At 40.0% G+C, this 21001-nt stretch overlaps 1 protein-coding gene across 1 annotated transcript; it reads left to right on the forward strand.

Moving 5' to 3' along the window:
• The first annotated feature begins 3000 nt into the window (after nt 1–3000).
• Nucleotides 3001–11268, forward strand: LOC124113691. Its single transcript, XM_046474172.2, has 8 exons — nt 3001–3083; nt 4265–4288; nt 5244–5324; nt 6408–6449; nt 7533–7550; nt 10376–10426; nt 10538–10582; nt 10951–11268. The coding sequence occupies exons 1-8, from the start codon at nt 3041–3043 to the stop codon at nt 11157–11159; spliced, it is 513 nt and encodes a 170-aa protein (XP_046330128.2). The 5' UTR covers nt 3001–3040; the 3' UTR covers nt 11160–11268.
• The last annotated feature ends 9733 nt before the right edge of the window (nt 11269–21001 follow it).

Genomic DNA, 21001 nt, shown 5'->3' on the forward strand with positions numbered 1-21001 from the left:
TATGGCGGAATCAAGGTCATTAAAGGAAGAGATAAATATCCAGTATTTGTGTTTGCTAAATAGTAAGTAAAATTTCATTGTGAAAGTAAACATACATGATGTAAAGGATACATGGTGGGATTGAAGCTACCTTATCCTTGCTATCCGGATGTTTTACAACCCAAACCAAAACTTTCAACTGTTCTACTGATTTACCACATAGAAATAGAAGAGACAAGTGAAACCGCATCATCTGTTTCGGATTTAGGTTTATGCATAAAGAGGGCGGTCGGGTAGCCTAGTGGTTAAAGCGTTCGCTCGTCACGTTCGATTCCCGACATGGGTACAATGTGTGAAGCCCATTTCTGGTGTCCCCCGCCGTGATATTGCTGGAATATTGCTAAAAGCGGCGTAAAACCATACTCACTCACTTACTCACTCACTCATTATTCAAATAGATTCAGAATGATAAAAAAATATACACAAGACTGTATGACAAGATTGATGACTTCAACTTTCCAATCGTGAACTTTCGAGACATGTTCCAGAGGCTGCATCCCTTTCTGTCCTTTGGAAGTAAGGTCGAGATTGTCATTCGACTCTTGCTCAAAAGTTGTTTGATCACAGTTGCAACATTTAAGGCCTCAGTAAAGCTTTCAAAAAGAGTTATGGTCGTATAGGTTTACTTGTGAACAATTGGCTTGCCCTTGCTTGCATTTGTGAAGGGTGCCATCGGTGGGGTAGTATATGCTCACCTTTTCGCGAACACCTGGTATAATCCGTATTTGGTAGACATTCATAAACACATGCTTATGATATAGTCGGAATCGTACACTGGACTCTGGCCTCTGCTTTCTTATAAATAACGGGAAATGGTTTGAACGCCTTTATTTATAACAAGTCGGAGAACTCTGAATAAGCATCTTAGGACTGACTGAGTATGGTTTTACGCCGCTTTTAGCAATATTCCAGCAATATCGCGGAGGGGGGACACCAGAAATGGGCTTCACACGTTGTACCCATGTCGGGAATCGAACCCGGGTCTTCGGCGTGACGAGCGAACGCTTTAACCACTAGGCTACCCGACCGCTCCAGCATCTTTAGAGGTCACTTTACGGATATAAGGAAATAACAGAGTTGTATCGCTGTCTGTGGAGAGCACGGGATACATTTATAATATAAAGTAACTTACAATTACAATTACAATTTTATGGAGTGGATTGACAGAACACTAACTGTTTCAGATACCAGTACATATGTACAACATATATATATAAGACATAAATATATTTCTACTCACGTCAGACATGATGGTACATGTATAAAAACTCCTCTTTTATCCTCACTATATTTGACAGTGATTCATAGACACACGCTTATCATACAGTTGGAATCGTACAATGGACTCTGTTTTAGTAGGAATGTCACGGAAAGGGTTTTGTGTCCTCTTTCTGTACGTTGTTGTTCAAGAATAAAATGAGTGAGTGAGTGAGTGAGTGAGGTTTTACGCCGCCTTTAGCAATATACCAGCAATATCACGGCGGGGGACACCAGGAATGGGCTTCACACATTGTACCCATGTCGGGAATCGAACCCGGGTCTTCGGCGTGACGAGCGAACGCTTTAACCACTAGGCTACCCGACCGCCCCTAAGAATAAAATGAAAATGGAAATACATTAACATTCTGCTTAATGAAATGTTTCTGGTGTGATGACGTCTTAATGTTTTGTTGGCAACACACCTAAGTTGCTTCTTTTTTAGTAGACAAAGTATTTACGTCAGTGTCACTAAATGCCTGTGTTGCGCTCTAGCCTTAATCCACATATGCATATGTGCTTAATAATTTGTAATGAACTTAACCATAGGTCTGTAATAGTATATGTGCTGTGTGTTTAGGTACTATTCTTTAACGGCTATTGTATCATGATTTATTGCTGTATGAGATAATAGATACATGTGATAAATTCTCATGGAAAATAATACGATCATCATAATCATGAATCTTTGTTGTGATGTACATTCGTCCACCAGGAAGAGAGAGGAAGTGCAGTGTTCTGTCAGAACGCCTAAAACCTACATCACTTCTGGCCTTTACCCCACATTAAATTAAAATCCGTAAAGAAAACGAAATACTGATCAAAGCGGCATCTGGCCAATCAGATCCGTAGGCAAACTGAGATAGTCTGCAACAAACTGTTTTCTTCCAAAATATATAGAAAGGAAAAAGGAAGAAAGCTGCTGAAACATGAAGAAAACATCTCTGAGAATCAAAATATTCCTCCAATATTTCGAGCTTGAAAAGCACTGGTTTCATGGTGTACGTGATTCACTCACAGTAAAATATCTCTGAATATATTACTTCAGGCGTATTCTCAAAATACGTAAGGGTTTAATGCCAGTCAGCAATATTCACGCTTTGTCTCGGTGGCATGAACATAATTAAGTCTTAGCACGACAGTGGCTGATATCATGAGCAATATCCACCGCAGTTGGGTTACGATGACACACAATCTGCCCACCCGATCAATTCCATTCCACTTTTATGACCAGAATTCTTGTTCGAATCTATATCTTTTTTTATGCTTCTTAAAGGTTTAGTAGTGACATGTCATGCACGTGGGTTTTACAAAACTCGAGGACACTGCACAAACTGTCCGCAACTTTCCCGCAGAACAGCATAACCATGTTATAATTTGAATGTCACTACGACTGAATCCAAACCTATTATGAAACAGCATGTCTTTGAATTAACCTTGAGATGCAGCAAGTGTGTCTACACACATGTAGTAATGGAATTGCTAAGCAAATACCATCACCTTGACTTGTATGTCAACAGTGGCTGGTTAATCCTAATTGAAACATTTCATTAAACTGATGTAAACATCCACATCCAAGTCATAAAAGGTACATATTGTTTGATTAAATGTTTATTGATATGAACCTTTTACCTTTCAAGTGACCTGGATACATCTACGACTACTATATAAGGTGTAGTTCCACCCGTCAGTCCATACCGCAGACCTCAGATCACAAAAAGATCAGACCAGTTCGCCAGCAGCCATGACTTCAACCAAAGTATCTGTCTTGTGCTTGATCGCTATTGGTAAGTTCCTCATCATTCTATATCAGTGACATTACAGTGGCTGTCTAATTCCACAGGTCTAGCTAATTCTTAAAGGGTAATGATTGTTATTTGGCGAAAGAAGACTCAAATAATACACCAAAGATTGTCATCGTCATTGACAAAGCTGATCGTTGACAGAGCGCGCAGTGGGTAATGCCTTCGCTTGTCACATACGTCTGTTTGATTTCCAATATGCTACATGGTCAGTTTTGAAAAGCAAATACAAAACTTTGATGGCTGACCCAGAGATTCCTTTGCCCCCAAATGTTGTTATCGCGATCGAGGTCATCGTTTTCCCTCTCCGTCGTCTGGGCAAACAATGACCACACCTCGCGAGAGATCTGAGTGAAAGTTGTTTTACGCCACAGTCAGCAAAATTCTAGCTGTATGACGGCGAACTGTAATGTGTGGAGTTTACATCGGACTAACCAATGGCTTGTAGAATTGGGAACCATGGACGGCCTCCTGGTACGTCGGTGTCATACATTATCCACAAGATCCTCTTAGTCTTAGGGACGGTCGGGTAGCCTAGTGGTTAAAGCGTTCGCTCGTATTCCGAAGACCCAGGTTCGATTCCCGACATGGGTACAATGTATGAAGCCCATTTCTGGTGTCCCCCGCCGTGATATTGCTTGAATATTGTTAAAAGCGGCGTAAAACCATACTCACTCACTCTTAGTCTAAGGTGTACCCTAGTTACGATGGCATACTGGAGCAACAAGTGATTTTCAACGGAGATGACTCATCCAAGTTCTTTGACATTAAGGCCAGTTAATCTTTCTATCGGTTGCCCCTTTAAGCTCGAACTTCGTGAACCAAATAGTCTGTCTTTACTTCGATGAGCCGATTCTTGTTGATGACAATACATCAACCCACAGACGAAGGAAATAACGAATCTTTCATATAACGGCTTGCTTGTGCAAATTGTATTATTGGCGGGTGCTACCAGAAAAGCAGGACATGCTTATCCTTTTCGCGAACTACTCGTGTCATCACTGATTTTCAGTGATCCATTCATGGTATTTTGCCTTTTCCACCTAATGGAGACTTGTTGTGCTCTGTCGTTTAACATTCTATATTGTACTGTAGGTAAGGTAACCTCGGTCTTTCACCATAATATTCAACGTGAATAATGTCACCCCTCTATTGTTATTTTTCAGGCTTGTGCTTCTCAGCTGTAAGAGGTAAGCAGAACTCGTGACAGTTATATTGTCAATAAATGTATGATGGATACCATGGAAAGAGTATGAGTGTGATCGGAATATTTCACATTTTATGTTCAACTACGCAAGGAGTATAAATGTCTAATAAAGGATTCACACATGGTCAGACAATATTCTAGCGTTGTTTAATTATCTCTTTTAGACAATGTATGGCTGTAAACCGAATATTCCGTTCATGTGAACTTTTGTTTTAAAAGGCAGAGAGTATGGATAATTGAATGTATATTTGAATAATTTGAATGACCTTTTTGTCCTGTCTCTTTGTTTATAAATTAACCCTAAACGACAGAAGGAATGTGAGTGAAAGCATAGTCATAACTGTCCTCTTTCTCTGTGTGTGAAGAGTTTTACATCTTAACCGTGGCAAGATCGAGGGCTCGATATTCACCCGGATAATGATCTGTCTTTTATCAGAACCATAGTTTGTGTTGTGTCACGTGAGTGGATGTAGTCTAATATGAATTCTTCTCTCGACTCACTGAGTGTTTCAATGCGTGTGAATGGAGTTTCGGAAGCGACAGTAAAATGCATGGCAAATGTACCTGAACGGACCTGAGAAGGTCACTTTTTTAGTTTTTAGCCGCAAGTTGACTGACATCGTACCCCAATGGTGTTAACCGAATGGAGAAGGCCAAACAGAGTAAACCGCTCTGGTGGATAATTGTCCACACTCATCGTGGCAGGTCAAGACAAACTAATGCTGAAAGTGTGACATTGCTATAATGTTAGCCATATCTCGCCTGCTTTGTTGGCTATCGGTTGTATATGATATTCACGGCTACCATTGTGACCGATCCATCCCCTCTCGACAAAGTTGTCACAGTGAGAATACAGTACCGTATACGTTTTCTGCCTTCGCATTCCCAAAGAAGCCTTGCGTGGAGATGAAGTTGTCCAATATTTGTGTATGTTACAGATGTTCGATCTGATTCAGCATCAACGTCAACTTCAACGTCTACGTCAACTTCTACATCTTCGTCTACTGAAAATGGAGGAGGTAAGCTTCTGATGAGAAATGAGCTTCGTACATTACGAAACATTCATGTTTTAAGAAATAAGAAATAATGATAGTAAGAATAATTCAAATGTACATGATTGATAAAAGATGCACACTCCTCAGTGGTATTAAGTATTCAACATTCTATTTGGATTCGACTCTGATATGTCGATCAGAGGTTTCAAATCACAGTTATCACTTCCGTTTCGCGAACGCACCACCGCGGAAGCTAACAGTTACAGAATAAAAACTTCTTTCTCAAGTGTTGTCGGTGGGCATAATGTAAAAATGACAATTGGAGGTTGCAATAATACAGATTTGCAGCAGTTACTACACTATTCAGAGTATGTTTGGTAATATATAATGAGCAGCAAAGCCGACAGAAATTATGGAAGAGAATGTACCCCGACGCCGTGGATCATTGCTGGTGATGCTGATCTCTGGACGTTCTTGCCCAGACTTTGTTGCTTACAGTAGTGCTCACGGCGCAAGGCAGCATACAAACAATTAGATATTATTATTATTATTCTAGCAGACAAGGTCATACATACCCTTTTCCTGATTATGCGTTTATATGATTTTCAAAGCTATTTTACGTCCTATGGATATCTTTTAATCGAAATTATTCTCTGGCGTTAACGTTTTGAATTTCGTGTTTTCGCGAACAATAGAGAGTTCGTGGTTACTGTGACATCGTATCGTTTTGTGTTACAATTAACGATGTGACGTGCGGTGTAGAATTAAACCTTTCAATGTTTATTTCATGTTTATTAATGTTTAACTGCTATCCTCTTTAGCTTGGCCTACGAAGTAGCTTGCTACAGATGTTCAGCATATTTTTTTGTATAAGTAAAGTGGAATAAAGTACACCTTTAATCTCGCCATGAAGAAATAGGATCAATCCACAGGAGATATCTGCAGGGAGCCTATCTCTACACTTAAAACTGGGTATAATTATCTCAATTCCATCTGAAACGAGTTTGTAATACATAGCTACGTTTAGAAACATATAGCAAAAATGCCTTCACGCCATCAATGACATTTTATTACATTTATTCAGATAGTCATATTGTATATTATTAGCTCCGGATAATCCTGAGCCACAAGGACCTATTGAACCAAACGGTGAGTGTAGACCATATGCTTCTTCAAGGGATGTGATAAGGGTTCCTTTAAACCATCCAGATCTGAAATTGGCAAATAATTTAAGAAAACTATCATATTCATATTATTCTGAATTTAAAAAAAATTCCATCTGGTTTTTCGGTTTTTAACAACACCAGCTGCTGTGATAAGACTGTAACGTGTCCAAAATGATCGTTTTCTGCTGGTTGTGGTGAAAGGAGTTCTTAAAATAAATACTTGAACACAAGATTTAAACAATGCAGATTTCCTTACTGAATGTCGTTCCAACGATATAACAATGTGGTAAAAATATTATCTTACCTTCTTCTGTTGGTAAAAGGGAAGTTGTAATAATGAAAGGAAATGCTTGTTGTCATTTATGTAATACAGTGCACAAAAAGGACCCTTAATTACACCTCCGACTTCCACTTTATTTGGTCACAGTAAGATTCTGGAACTGAAGAAACTATTAGTTCACTGCAGTCAGTGTACCGGATATTGTCCTTGGTACATGACGACGTAGGTTTGGGGGTAGCCGAGTGGTTAAAGCGTTGGCCCGTCACGCCAAAGACCCGGATTGGATTCCCCACATGAGTACAATATGTAAAGGCCATTTTTGGTGTCCCTGGCGTGAAATCGCGGGAGCAATGCTGAAAGCGGCGTTAAACTCTATTCAATCATAATAACATGAAGACGACTTAAGAGTATAAAACAAAAAGCATTCAACACTTACAGCAGTTTGGGACTTGGGTCAGGTTGTGTTGTGTCACGTTGTATAATTACCAATGTCAGCAATATCTTTGCTTGGTATCAGCTTTATATGCTATCCATATTTTTGCATCCGTTTTGAGCTATACTTACTTTGTCATAGTGTTTCATCTTGCTGTGATATCAGTATAATGTTACAACAGCTTTAATCTCCTTGAGGTCACTCTCAGTCTCCAGATCGCAGAAACATTTATGAAAACCCCAGCAATGGCCAACATATCATCTGTGTTTGCATTAATTGCATAATACAATTATATTCCATTGAATACGTTTTTACGCATATTTTGAATGATTTCTGTTTTTTTTATGTTTCAGCTGCAGAGTGTGTTGGAGGTAAGGATAATGTTTATTTTGAAACTGTTTTCAAACATGTTGACAAACATTTTAAAAAGGTGATGCATAGTTGTTGATGTGAGTTCTCTGTCCACATTAGACACGACCACTGTGAGGACTGATTGGTTACAATGTATGACCTTTGTCATTGTACGACATCCCTCCTCCATAACTGATCACTTTTCAACCCTGACAGTTGTAATCAACTGGAGTGCTATATCCTGACTCAATTAATTACAGACCGCTAGAATGGTAATGTAGTACAACTAACATGGAAACATTCAGTCTGAGGTCGAGACCGAGATAATACGAAGCTCAAACCATTCCATATTTGTTGTCACACGTCACATTCAGCAGTATTCTTGTTGCATCATATATAACTGTAAGAAACCTTAGTCTTTCCTTGACTGACTACCACATCCATTTTAGTCGCCTCTTACAAAACATTGATAGCTGGGAACTTGTTCTAACCGAGTCCACACCGGGTAGCTATTACGTATATCCAAGTCATCAAAAATCCAAATGATCGAATGGTGTATCATTTCCATACCAGCTAGGAGCTATATTCTTGTTAATCGTTCTACAGACATGTATAGTTGGATGTATTTTACCAAATCATGATAAAATAGATTAATCATTTGAGTGGAATCCGTTAAATCTTATGGTGCTCTTTCCGGTGCAATCGTTCGGATTATCGAATCATGGGTACATTGTATTGTACAAGTATTTGTAAACAAACGTTCCCACCAATCTAGTCCCATTTAGTGAGCATTCACAGTAGTTAACAAAAAGAGATGGATCAAAGAACAGGAGAACAGTTGACAAAGACAAACTATGGCAACATGTATTGACAAGACAATACACGTGTGTACATTGCAATAGGTCTGTCAGCCCCATACACACGTGTACATTGCAATAGGTCTGTCAGCACCATACACACGTGTACATTGCAATAGGTCCGTCAGCGCCATACACATGTGTACATTGCAATAGCTAAGCCAGCACCATACACACGTGTACATTGCAATAGGTCTGTCAGCACCATACACACGTATACATTGCAGTAGCTATGTCAACAACATATACATGTGTACAATGCAATAGGTCTGTCAGCACCATACACACGTGTACATTGCAATAGGTCCGTCAGCACCATACACACGTGTACATTGCAATAGGTCCGCCAGCACCATACACATGTGTACTTTGCAATAGGTTTGTCAGCACCATACACACGTGTACATTGCAATAGGTCTGTCAGCACCATACTCACGTGTACATTGCAATAGCTATGTCAGCACCATACACATGTGTACATTCCAATAGGTCTGTCAGCACCATACACACGTGTACATTGCAGTAGCTATGTCAACACATTGCACATGTGTACATTGCAATAGGTCTGTCAGCACCATACACATGTGTACATTGCAATAGGTCCGTCAGCACCATACACATGTGTACATTGCAATAGCTATGCCAGCACCATACACACGTGTACATTGCAATAGGTCTGTCAGCACCATACACACGTGTACATTGCAGTAGCTATGTCAACAACATATACATGTGTACATTGCAATAGGTCTGTCAGCACCATACACACGTGTACATTGCAATAGGTCTGTCAGCACCATACACATGTGTACTTTGCAATAGGTCGGCCAGCACCATACACACGTGTACATTGCAATAGGTCTGTCAGCACCATACACACGTGTACATTGCAATAGGTCTGTCAGCACCATACACACGTGTACATTGCAATAGGTCCGTCAGCACCATACACACGTGTACATTGCAATAGGTCTGTCAGCACCATACACATGTGTACTTTGCAATAGGTCGGCCAGCACCATACACACGTGTACATTGCAATAGGTCGGCCAGCACCATACTCACGTGTACATTGCAATAGGTCTGTCAGCACCATACTCACGTGTACATTGCAATAGCTATGTCAGCACCATACACATATGTACATTGCAATAGGTCCGTCAGCACCATACACACGTGTACATTGCAATAGCTATGTCAGCACCATACACATGTGTACATTCCAATAGGTCTGTCAGCACCATACACATGTGTACATTGCAATAGGTATGTCAGCACCATACACACGTGTACATTCCAATAGGTCTGTCAGCACCATACACACGTGTACATTGCAATAGCTATGTCAGCACCATACACATGTGTACATTCCAATAGGTCTGTCAGCACCATACACATGTGTACATTCCAATAGGTCTGTCAGCACCATACACACGTGTACATTCCAATAGGTCTGTCAGCACCATACACATGTGTACATTGCAATAGGTCCGTCAGCACCATACACATGTGTACATTGCAATAGGTCTGTCAGCACCAAACCTGTGAGGAAGATAGGAAGGATATGTGCCACGAGTCTAAATGACTCTCTCGATGAGATGCAGATGTTATTTGACAAGAAACAACAAATATTATATTTATTATCTTTTAAAAAAATGTTTTTTTCTTACTGATATTCACGGTCTGTTTCTGAAAACAACAGCGTCAGGAAGTCAGACTAAAAGTAGTTCAGGCAAAAAGTATTATAGCATTTCATAACTAAATACATTTTGTTTGCTTGTTGTTTACCGCCGTACTCAGCAGTTGTCCAGCTACATGACGGCGATCTGCAAATAATCGTGCCTGGACCAGACAATCAAGACCATCGATCTACACAGTTGGGATACGATGACATGCATCAACCAAATCACCGACCCTGACAGACTGGTACTTTTAGTCGCCTCTTATGAAAAAAACCAGCAACTCAATATATTCATATTCAATTGTAGAACTCTGTGACCCTGAGCCAGAGGTGCCAGCTAAAATCACGGAACCAGCTGGTGAGTAATAAACCAGGTATTCCATAATCACTAATTGGCTTTTTGCAGCTTACTCACCAAAACTTTAAACAATTCCATTTTCATCAAATTATTTCACTCTTTTATTTGAAGATGTTGTTGAGCCAACCGTCCCAATTGAAGTGACTGAACCGGCTTGTGAGTATTAACCGAGTCATTCCTCCCATTGTAGTGTTTACAGGGCCTAGTTATGCATTTAATAAGTTAAACGTTCTTCCCAAACTCCAAGAATCTGGGCGTTATGGAAGTAGACAGGGTCCTCAGAGAAAGCAGGCAGGAATATGTCCTTACTCTCAATATACAGAACATGGCGTACATATGAAATAGGAAAGATAAAGCATATGTCCTTTGTTTGTTTCTGTCAGGACGTTCGCAACAAAATTAACCAAATAACATTTTCTCATATAACTAAGTTATGATTAAAATTCATGGTTGCAAGTATATGTTTAGTTATGGCGTCCTCTATTTCCAATGTGTCAGAAATATATCCGAATATTTCCTTTCAGCACAATGCGTGAAAGTAACCCTACCCGAGGGTGCTGTTTCGGCAACACGTGTCTACTGGAAAAACCCTGACAGAATTACCATCGCCAGTGTCACCCTTATCGCTGGGACCTCGGAGGGCACATGTGTCGAAGGCAGAAACTATGTCGTGACTCGTACTGGAGGTTTCTATGTTAAAGGATGCAAGGGCACATTTCAACTGTGCCCCTAGGACGTAAGGCTATTTTAAGTGAGCCCCACGACACGATGGAACAAGTACATATATTATTATTAATTTTGCAGCAGTGATGTATTGGAAATCCTAAAATAAAGTTTTACTGTCCTCATTTACGTTTGTTTCACAATAGTTTTGTTTCTTTGAAAGTTAATAATGATGTCCCACTTAACCCCACACAGTCAGGAGGCACATGTACTTTGCACTGGTTGGTTGGCTTGTTGTTTAATGCCGCACTCCAATATTCCAGCTATATGGCTGCTGTCTGCAAATATTCCAATCCAGTTATTAATATCATGAGCATTTATCCACGTAATTGGTATCGATGACATGCATCAACCACGTCAGCGAGCCTGACCATCCGATCCTGTTCGTCGGCTCTTACGACAAGCATAATCGCCTTTTACGGCAAGCTTGGGATGCTGAAGACCTATTCTACCCCGGATCTTCATATTGGGTTAAGTCAGTATGTGATGTTGTCATTGGTAGAATGCACAAACTGAAAAGACGAATACGAATTGGAATACACCCAAAACCTGACTGCCCTACATAATTAAATTGTAATTGTTCTCACTGACAAGGCCCCAAAGAACATAACGTCTATATGTAAGCATCACTCCATTCGTGATTTGACCAAAGATGTGTCATATCAAATAATGCCACATGTGAAACCAGTCTGTTAACAGTGTGAAAAAAACAACCCCCAACATTACATTTGGCATGACTCTGAAACCTGAAAACATGTCAGTTCCTCTTTTTTTACTGGATTCCAAAGCTTCAAAATGTACCACCTTACCGCTGTCTCATAGATTAACTATACTTCCTAATTCAGTCAAGGAAGGACTTTCTTCATATTCAGATATTTGAGAAATTGCTCGTAGTTTTGCATTCTCAGAAAAGAACCAAGTTTATATATGTCAAAACATTTGATTCTTCAACTTTGTACACCACTACTCCACTCCACAACCTAAGGAAACACTTAAGTCATTGATGCATGGGTATTTGTTTTTAAACGTGCTGAGGATAGACAAAGTTATACCTATCTCCAAAAGTTCTGGACAATATTTCAAAAACAAATGTCATCTGAAATTTACTGAAAAACGAGATTTCGACACGCATGACATCTATATTTGAAATTTGTGGATGGGAAACGTAGACAAGAAGTAGGCATCCCCATGATCACCAATTGTGTGCGATTATTTTTGAATAGATTCCGGTTATATGACGGCGGTCTGTAAATAATTGAGTCTGGACCAGACAATCCAGTGATTGACATCATGAGCATCGGTCCACACAATTGGGATCGATGACGTGCATCAACCAAGTCAGCGAGTCTGGCCACCCGATCCTGTTCGTCGGCTCTTATGACAAGCATAGTCGCCTTTAGGGCAGGCATGGGTTGCTGGAGACCTATTCTACCCTGGATCTTCACGGGTCAGGGTCTGTTTAGAACAACCCTAGTAAATTAATCACAATGACTGTGCGTCGTAATACATTTACAAGTACAAGACGACAAAATGGCCGACACGATAAACGTGACGAGAGTGATTTCCGAAGTTGTTAATGGACCTGTGGCTATTACAAGTGTTAGTCATCACTGATGAATTGGTTGATCATTAAAAGATGATTGGAAAGATGTGTACAGTAGATACTAAGGTAAATTCATATATTGCTGTAGACTGTCACTGTAGTCTAGACGCGGATCGAGTCGATACCACGATAGTTTGGATGTGCTTTTCTTCGTTTTGTTCTCTTGGGTGGGTTGTAGCGAGGATATCCTTGAAGGGGAAAACAATCAAACTCTCATCACAATGTATGCTAAAACGCCAAGTATAAGATTAAAGGGTCTAAATGATGAGAAACAACGCTACTATATTTATTCGTGCTCGGGAATTCACAGGGGTCTCCCCAGGAATGTGGACGTAGTCCGTCAGTTTTCACGTCATTTCAAGAATACAGTATGCAATAAAATACGTATGAAGTGCCGCAAATCGCTGTACAGAGTTCTATTCCTCTAGACATGTCGTGGTCCGCATACCAAAGGTGGGAATTCCACTCGGGTATGTGTGTTGGGCTACTACTACTACTACTACTACTACTACTACTGACCCGTGAAGATCTGGGTTAGAATAGGTCTTCAGCCAACCCATGCTTGCCCTAAAAGGTGACTATGCTTGTCGTAAGAGGCGACGTATGGGATCGGGTAGTCAGGCTCGCTGACTTGGTTGATGCATGGCATCGTATCCCAATTGCGTGGATTGAATCTCATGATGTCAATCACTGGATTGTCTGGTCCAGACTCGATTATTTACAGACCGCCGTCATATAGCTGGAATATTGCTGAGAGATAAAGAGAGCGTAAATGAACAAACAAACAAACAAACAAACAAACTACTACTACTACTACTACTACTACTACTACTACTACGAGACCGCCTCCGTGGTCTAGTGGTAGAGCGTCCGCCCGGAGAGCGGAAGGTCCGGGGCTCGATCCCCGACCGCGTCATATCAAAAGACGTTAAAAGATGGTACTTATTGTTACCCTGTCTGGCGCTCGGCATTAAGGGGCTAAAACAAGGACTGGTCGGCTCGGAGTCAGTATACTGTGTCTGAGTGGGGTATTCATGTTAAACTGCGGCATGGTATCTCAGTGAGCTAGCACTATAAATCGGCATCAGTCCGGACTAGTACAAGCAGCCACACAAACACACACACGTGCATGCACGTCACTATATAAGTGCAATAATCTTGGACGCGACGTTAAACCCCATTTCACCTCACCTCACCTCCCTACTACTACGGCCCGATTATTTACAGACCGCCTTCATATAGCTGGAATATTGCTGAGTGCGGCGTTAAACAACAAACAAGCAAACCTACACACTTTCCACACCACCATCCTCCCCTGTACAACGCTGCACATACGTTAAGTTACAATGATAGAAAAAGTAGGACATTTTTCTCTTACTGAAACTTGACAGCTGGGTAGTCCAGTATTTCGAGGGTTCGCTCGTCAAGCTGAGAACTTGGAAGGCGATTTAAAAAATCTTTAATTTAATTTATATTTTAATGAAAGGTTTGTATTATCAAAACGCATCTATGATACAGTTCAGATAGTATTAATTAATCTCAATTACTGGCGTCTATAGAAGTTTCGTACTCGTAAAACCAATTTGAAAATATGATTGAACATTAATTATAATAAGTACATAAAAACCCTTATTTCAAATAATGTTTTGAGCACACGAAGATTTGGGGAAATTACCAATACCAACTTCAACATGAGTGACAATACGTTGTGAGTGTTTTTTTACAAACTTTCGTGTGACTTTGTGATACTCAGAGGTCAGGGTACGTGTTAAGTACAAGATAACACGACCAAAGGTGCTGAGGGCTGATAACACTCTCGTGATAACGTTCCAGTGATAACTCGTCAGTCTCTGACAGAACATGTGTTATCTTCAGTTGACAGAATGAAGGTCCGATCTCAATTGTTATCATGATGGGTTGTTCTTAGCCTCGTGGTTCCTAAGTCGCACGTCACACAGTAGACCGGGTTCGATCCCAGCATGATACAATGACCCAAACCCAGTTTGGGTGTCCAGTGTCTAGAAGTGCGTGTGTAAATGCTTAAAGAGTCTCAACCAACATACATGTTCACCTGCCTTAAATATATAAAAACATGTGTCTCCACTTTAGAGGTGAGGTGAATTGGGGTTTAACGTCGCGTCCAAAATTATTGCACTTATATAGCGACGTGCATGCATACTACTACTACTACTACTACTACTACTACTACTACTACTACTACTATTACTGCTGCTGCTGCTGCTACAAGTGCTACTACTTCTCGTACATGTAGTTACAGATTAAAATAGAAAATGCACAAAGAATGTTTTGGTGATCCTGGGACAGTCATGCTAGTTAGGCTCATCATCAGCTCAGGGTCCTTTCCCCCTCTACACGCAGACCAGACAGCGAATGGGACTTCTTCAAGGAAACCCACCTAGACGTTTTCGGAGAATGTGAAGACTCCCAATTAGCTCTATTCCTGGTAACTAACCTTGGTACTCTCCAAATGTGAGATTTGGAGGTACCAAAGCTAAGGCACCGAGAACAATGGGGAGTCGGGCAACTTCTTCTTCTTCTTATGTGGATTCACCTTAAGGTGACATATACGACTTCCGAGAACGTCATTATTGCTTAACCTCATTTATTGAAAAATAATTATTGAATGGGTCAGTATTAACAGCAATCGAAGTGAAGGGTGTATAATTCAATAGAGCTAAATGCGTTTTTGGATTTGTTTATAGCGTGTTTGTAAAACCTGATCATAAATATATAATATATAATAAATATTTCATTTAATGGCTTTTATTCAAAATGGAAATTATATGTAAACAGTCTCTGAGTGTTAAAAAGCATGTCTTGATGTTATCAGGTTCTGAGATAAGTTTTGTAAGTAACTACTACAATTAATACTATATATCTGCTGGAATTTGATGTGACAATCACTTGATCAGAGTGAAAAACGTGAAATCTTTGGCAAGACGAATCAATGATTTAAAACTGCCAGGTTTTAGTAACAGTGCTATTATTTGACAATTTAAAATCCTAATTAGCAGAGGAATCGGAGAAAATGACTAGATAGTCCTTATAAATCAATGCTGTAAATAAACTGCAAATCACATCAATCGGAGACATCCATTTGAGTGAATTTGAGTTGTATACAATAGTATATCTGATAGCGTGAGACAGAGTGTATGTGTCACTGCTTGTGTTATTCCGGACCAATGCCGGATACATAGTGCCAGTGCACTGAGATGCCATGCTGCATTTTACATGGAAGCCTATGGAATCCTAGAAGGGACATAATCGCGTTCATTGTCGCGTTGTCACGATTTGGTTGCTTTGGACACCGTTTGCTTGTTTTTGTTAGGGCGACAATGCGACAACGCGACAATGTCCCTTCTAGGATTCCTTAGATACCTTAGCTCAGAAACTGTACACCGACACCGAGCCGACCAGTCCTTGTTTAATCCCCTTAATGCCGAGCGCCATGCAGTATAACAAATACCTTCTTTTAACGTATGTTTGTATGGCGAGAACCGGGATTGAACCACCGACTTTCCACTCTTTGAGCAAACTCTCTCTCCTCTAGACAACGAAGGCAGTCAAGGTAGGCTTGAAACGACCATCATGGGTAGGTAAGCCAGGGGATAGACACACAAACAGCCAGCTTCAAACAGTTGAGGATCGGATAGACTCTTGGCAAGGACAGTTTTGGTAAAATAATATAAAGAACTGCCCTATTCATGGATTCTGGTTACCTAAATATAGAACAAATACTAGATATATATCAAACGGACTCTTTATTGAAATAAACATGATACACTCTCACAATACAGTACAGATGGCGTTTGCGTTTGCGTTTGTATTTGTCCAGTTTCTTTTATATTCTAATAAACAAATGTTTCTACTATATACGATATGTTAGTACAGAAAATTACATCGGTGTCATGACAATGATTTGAAATTCAAAGATACACCTATATCCATGACATTACTGATTCTGATGAATTTTCAATTTTGCCCAACTAGAGAGCTCAACTGTGGAACACATGACATTCCGTCAAATCTAAGGCCTGTGTTCTACGTGATACACATGGCGTGTCATTGTTCACACAACCACAGTGTGCCCAGCTTGTTCACGAGGACCACACTCCAGCATTCAGAATAGCTACTGAGCAGGCTCTCCATGGCCAGCACCTAAAACAACAAAATGAATCAAACATGACGCTGAGCGATCTGAAAGTAAGTGTATTGTAATGTATAAACGGTGTAAAGGAATAAACACGGGAACAAAATTGCATTTATATTATCATACAGGTCAGTGAATGAGTGAGTGAGCCTCATCGTGGCACCTTGATCCTGGAGAAAGGCCAAAGTGACGGAGGTCTCCGACCTTTACACATATGGTGAATGGGTAGGAAGCATCATAATCAGAGCGACGTCCCCCCTGATCAATCCGTCAAACATGGTTTGATGCCATTGTATTTGCGAGTGCTTGCGTGCGTGCGTGCGTGCGTGCATGCGTGCGTGCGTGCGTGCGTGCGTCCGTGCTTGTGTGTGTGCTTGGGTGTGCGTCTACTTGACTTTTTCCATCTCGATGATTACGTTACATTAAAACCCTGCGAGTTTTGTAATATCTGCACTCACCGATAGCTGGAGGATCGACCAGAACACCATTGTCTTCGACAGCAACACCGACACAGGCAGCTTAATATTGAAGAGAGAAAAGTTCAGTGATATTCATTGAATACGTTTATAACGAACTCGCTTATAACGAACTATCGGATATTACGAACTTATATTTTTTGGCTCGGACACTGTTGTATATATGCTATAATATGCTTATAACTAACTACAGTTATAACGAACTAAAATTAGTGGCCCCTTTGAGTTCGTTATTACCGTAGTTTACTGTATGTGGATGGGCACATATTCATATTCTAGTTTATCGCCGTTATCGCATGAAGAACAAGTTCGTTACACGTTAGTTTACGAATATTTGCTTGAAAATTCGGTATATGTTCATTGTTCTGAATGCAAGGATTTTGTTTGTTCAGTATTTTTGTTTCAAAGTTCTAGGTTATGTTAGACGTTTCAATTTTAATATCATTACATAGAAACTGATCAGTCTAGGTTATGATCAGGGAAGTAATACTTTTCTGATATTAAAATCCAATTCACTAATACAGTAAACTACGGTTATAACGAACACGCTTATAACGAACTGACGGATATAACGAACTAACTTTTTAGTCCCGACTATTTGCTGTAGTTATGCTGCATATATGCTTATAACGAACTACGGTTATAACGAACTAAAAATAGTAGTCCCTTTGAGTTCGTTATATCCGTAGTTTACTGTAGTGGCGTTAACCTAAAATCGCTCTATTTAATGTAAAACGCTTTAAAATTATATCTTTAATGTAGGGATTCAATAGAAACGCTACATTAAATTCACCTGAACTAGTTGATAATTATTGATATTCCTTGTTTCTGTTTCCAAATCGTTAATGGAAGTCAGCTGTATGTGGCAGCCTGCTGGGGGTGTGAAAGTTTTGGGAAGGCAATATATCCAAAGTTACACAGCGTCACCTGACTGGAGGGATATCATCCCAATCTCATTAAATAGATCTTTTAGTCTGATACGAAATGGTTGCATTAAGGATTATGGTCAGTCTTTTAGACAGGGATTTGGTAGTACATTTCCTCGACCCAGCAATTCATCTCTCTTTGTACGGATTTTTATAGAGCTTTGTGATACAGTACAAAAAGAGGAATGGACATGTCTTTAGGTTTTAGAGTCAAGTCAAAAGTTGACTGTACTGATTTATGGTTGTGGCAGATTTCTTCCTCATACTGGCCTAATGTGTGGCATTATTTGATATATCATTTATACCAGGTTCTTTGATCAAACAATCTATGTAGTGGTGCTTACGTTTAATGATTATGTTATTTATTGTCAGTTGGAACAATTCATAACTACAGGGCAGCCAGACTTTGGATAACAGCTGGGATCAAACATTTTCTCACCCCCGTAACATTTATGATACCGTCACCAACATCTACCGTACTCTTTCCCGTTAATTTTGGCATTTGTCACACAATGTACAAAAGCAATCATTTATTGTCTGCAAGTCTTGGGACTTTTAATCCTCCACCAGGGGGTGCTTTGAAAATAACAAAGTGCTTTTTGATGAAAGGGAATCTTACCTGCTACGCATGGTTGGGCTGAAAAAATAACAACATGAACTGATTCATCATAAAACAAAATACAAACGAACGAGGGTACATTGAAAGATTTTAACAGTAACTTCATTCGGTCTGCGTTAATGTAACGTTAAAATGTGATATGATATATACTCACCGCCAAAAGAAACGCGAACCATAGAAACATACACAGAAGTATGTACGTTAAGAAGAGATGTTTCAAATCTGTACCAATTAATGACAAAACTAACAATCAGTCAAGTGTTACCACAAGGTGACTTTATTCTTATCACGATATGGTGCACGTGTTTTCCAAACTTTACACGCCAATCCTGCACAAGACAAATGGTGCATCTCGAGTCATGGATCTTTGATGTCACACGTGATGCCTTCATCAGCATCAGTTCACATACCATACCAGTATGGTTGTTTGTGTATCGAAGCAATCTAATATCTCTTGAAAAGAGTAAGTCTTCATATCTTAACCAACATGTATAGTATTCACGTTTCTTTGGGCTGTGAGTATATAATATCATTCCAGCTTGCTTTGAAACAAATCGTACCCAACGTCTCCACATCAAATATGATGGTGATGGTGATGGTGATGGTGATGGTGATGGTGATGGGTTATAAGTTATTAACTGACAAAAGTAAAGATTGATTGGTAATTACCTTCTGATGATGATGAAGAAGAAGAGGTTGAGGTTGATGTTGATGCAGATCTACCTCCTGGAATGAACATATTTAATATATACATGCATGATAACATAAAACTTTTTTGAGGAATTTTGTTGCAGGATTATATGGACTAAATTGGGTGACTTGGCTAATGCCATCTCATTATGTTCCGTGTTAAGCACTGGCTTGTCTGGTCTCCACACAGCTCTGAAGAGGACGTCACGATATATATGTTGCTGGACTATTTACGACAGTGGCTTTTGAGAAGAATGTTAGCTGGGTGTAAGCCATATTGACCTTGTCACCCTTTAAACGGTGTTTTGTCAGATGTGTTCCCGTATAACAAGAGTTCAAGAGATGTACTGAAACCCGCTCTTGATAGATTCATTATAACCACGCATTATTAAGAGTGTTTGACTATCCATGATATAATAACACATGTATTCAAGGCCATACCATGTCTTAATTCATGACTATGGCTTTAGAGAAGAATGTTAGCTGTGTGTAAGCCATATTGATTCTGTCACCCTTTAAACGGTGTTATGTCAGATTTGTTCCCGTATAACAAGAGTTCAAGAGATGTACTGAAACCCGTTCTTGATAGATTCATTATAACTACGCATTATTAAGAGTGTTTGACTAGCCATGATATAATAACACATGTATTCAAGGCCATACATTGTCTTAACTGCGATACAAGCAATGTTGGAAGTTGGATTAGAATCCACATGTGCGTTATGCAGATGGTTATTAACATCATTATTCCACAATGAAAGCAAAGTAAATGCTAGGCAACTGTAGACCCACGATCAAAGGTGATTGCGTCTGCGCCGTTGTAAGACTAGTAAACACTGGCCCAATTAACTTTGTTGAATACGAACCTTCTGACTCTGTTGACGTTGATGTTGATGCTGATCTACGATCTGGAACTGAGATATTTAATACATATATGACAGTGTAAAACTTACTGAGGAATTTTGTTGTAGAACCGGTTCCTTGGATTCTATGTTGGACTAAATGAATTGAGTGGTCATATTCAGTGACTTTGCTAATGACGTCTCATTGTGTTCCGTGGCATGTCTGGTCTCGACTCATTTATTACAGGCCGTCATGGGGGTGGGGGGTCAGGGTTGGCCCAGTCGTCTAAGGCGCCGCAATTCGCTGTGCTGTTTTGCGACCCTTGGGCACGCCAGAAACCTATGATTGTGGGTTCGAATCACGATCCGCCCCGATAATTTTTCTAGGTTTGTCAGCACCATACCCGTGTTCGTGGGTTTCACCGAGGTGGTAAACGTCTGAGACCTACATCAGTACAGGCTTTCCTCCCACATTATGCCGACACGTCCTGATATATGCATGTGTATGCTATGCATGTGTCGTTG

The sequence above is a fragment of the Haliotis rufescens genome, unplaced genomic scaffold, assembly GCF_023055435.1.
Source record: "Haliotis rufescens isolate VD_foot unplaced genomic scaffold, xgHalRufe1.0.p SCAF_6, whole genome shotgun sequence".
NCBI classification, from domain to species: Eukaryota; Metazoa; Mollusca; class Gastropoda; order Lepetellida; family Haliotidae; genus Haliotis; species Haliotis rufescens.

What these genes read in the sequence shown, in the direction of transcription:
- LOC124113691 (XM_046474172.2), top strand. Translation starts at nt 3,041, where the DNA reads ATGACTTCAACCAAAGTATCTGTCTTGTGCTTGATCGCTATTG. An exon ending in GTGCTTCTCAGCTGTAAGAG is followed by an intron (nt 4,289 to 5,243) that starts GTAAGCAGAACT and finishes TGTATGTTACAG; the next exon opens with ATGTTCGATCTGATTCAGCA. An exon ending in TAAAATCACGGAACCAGCTG is followed by an intron (nt 10,427 to 10,537) that starts GTGAGTAATAAA and finishes TTTTATTTGAAG; the next exon opens with ATGTTGTTGAGCCAACCGTC.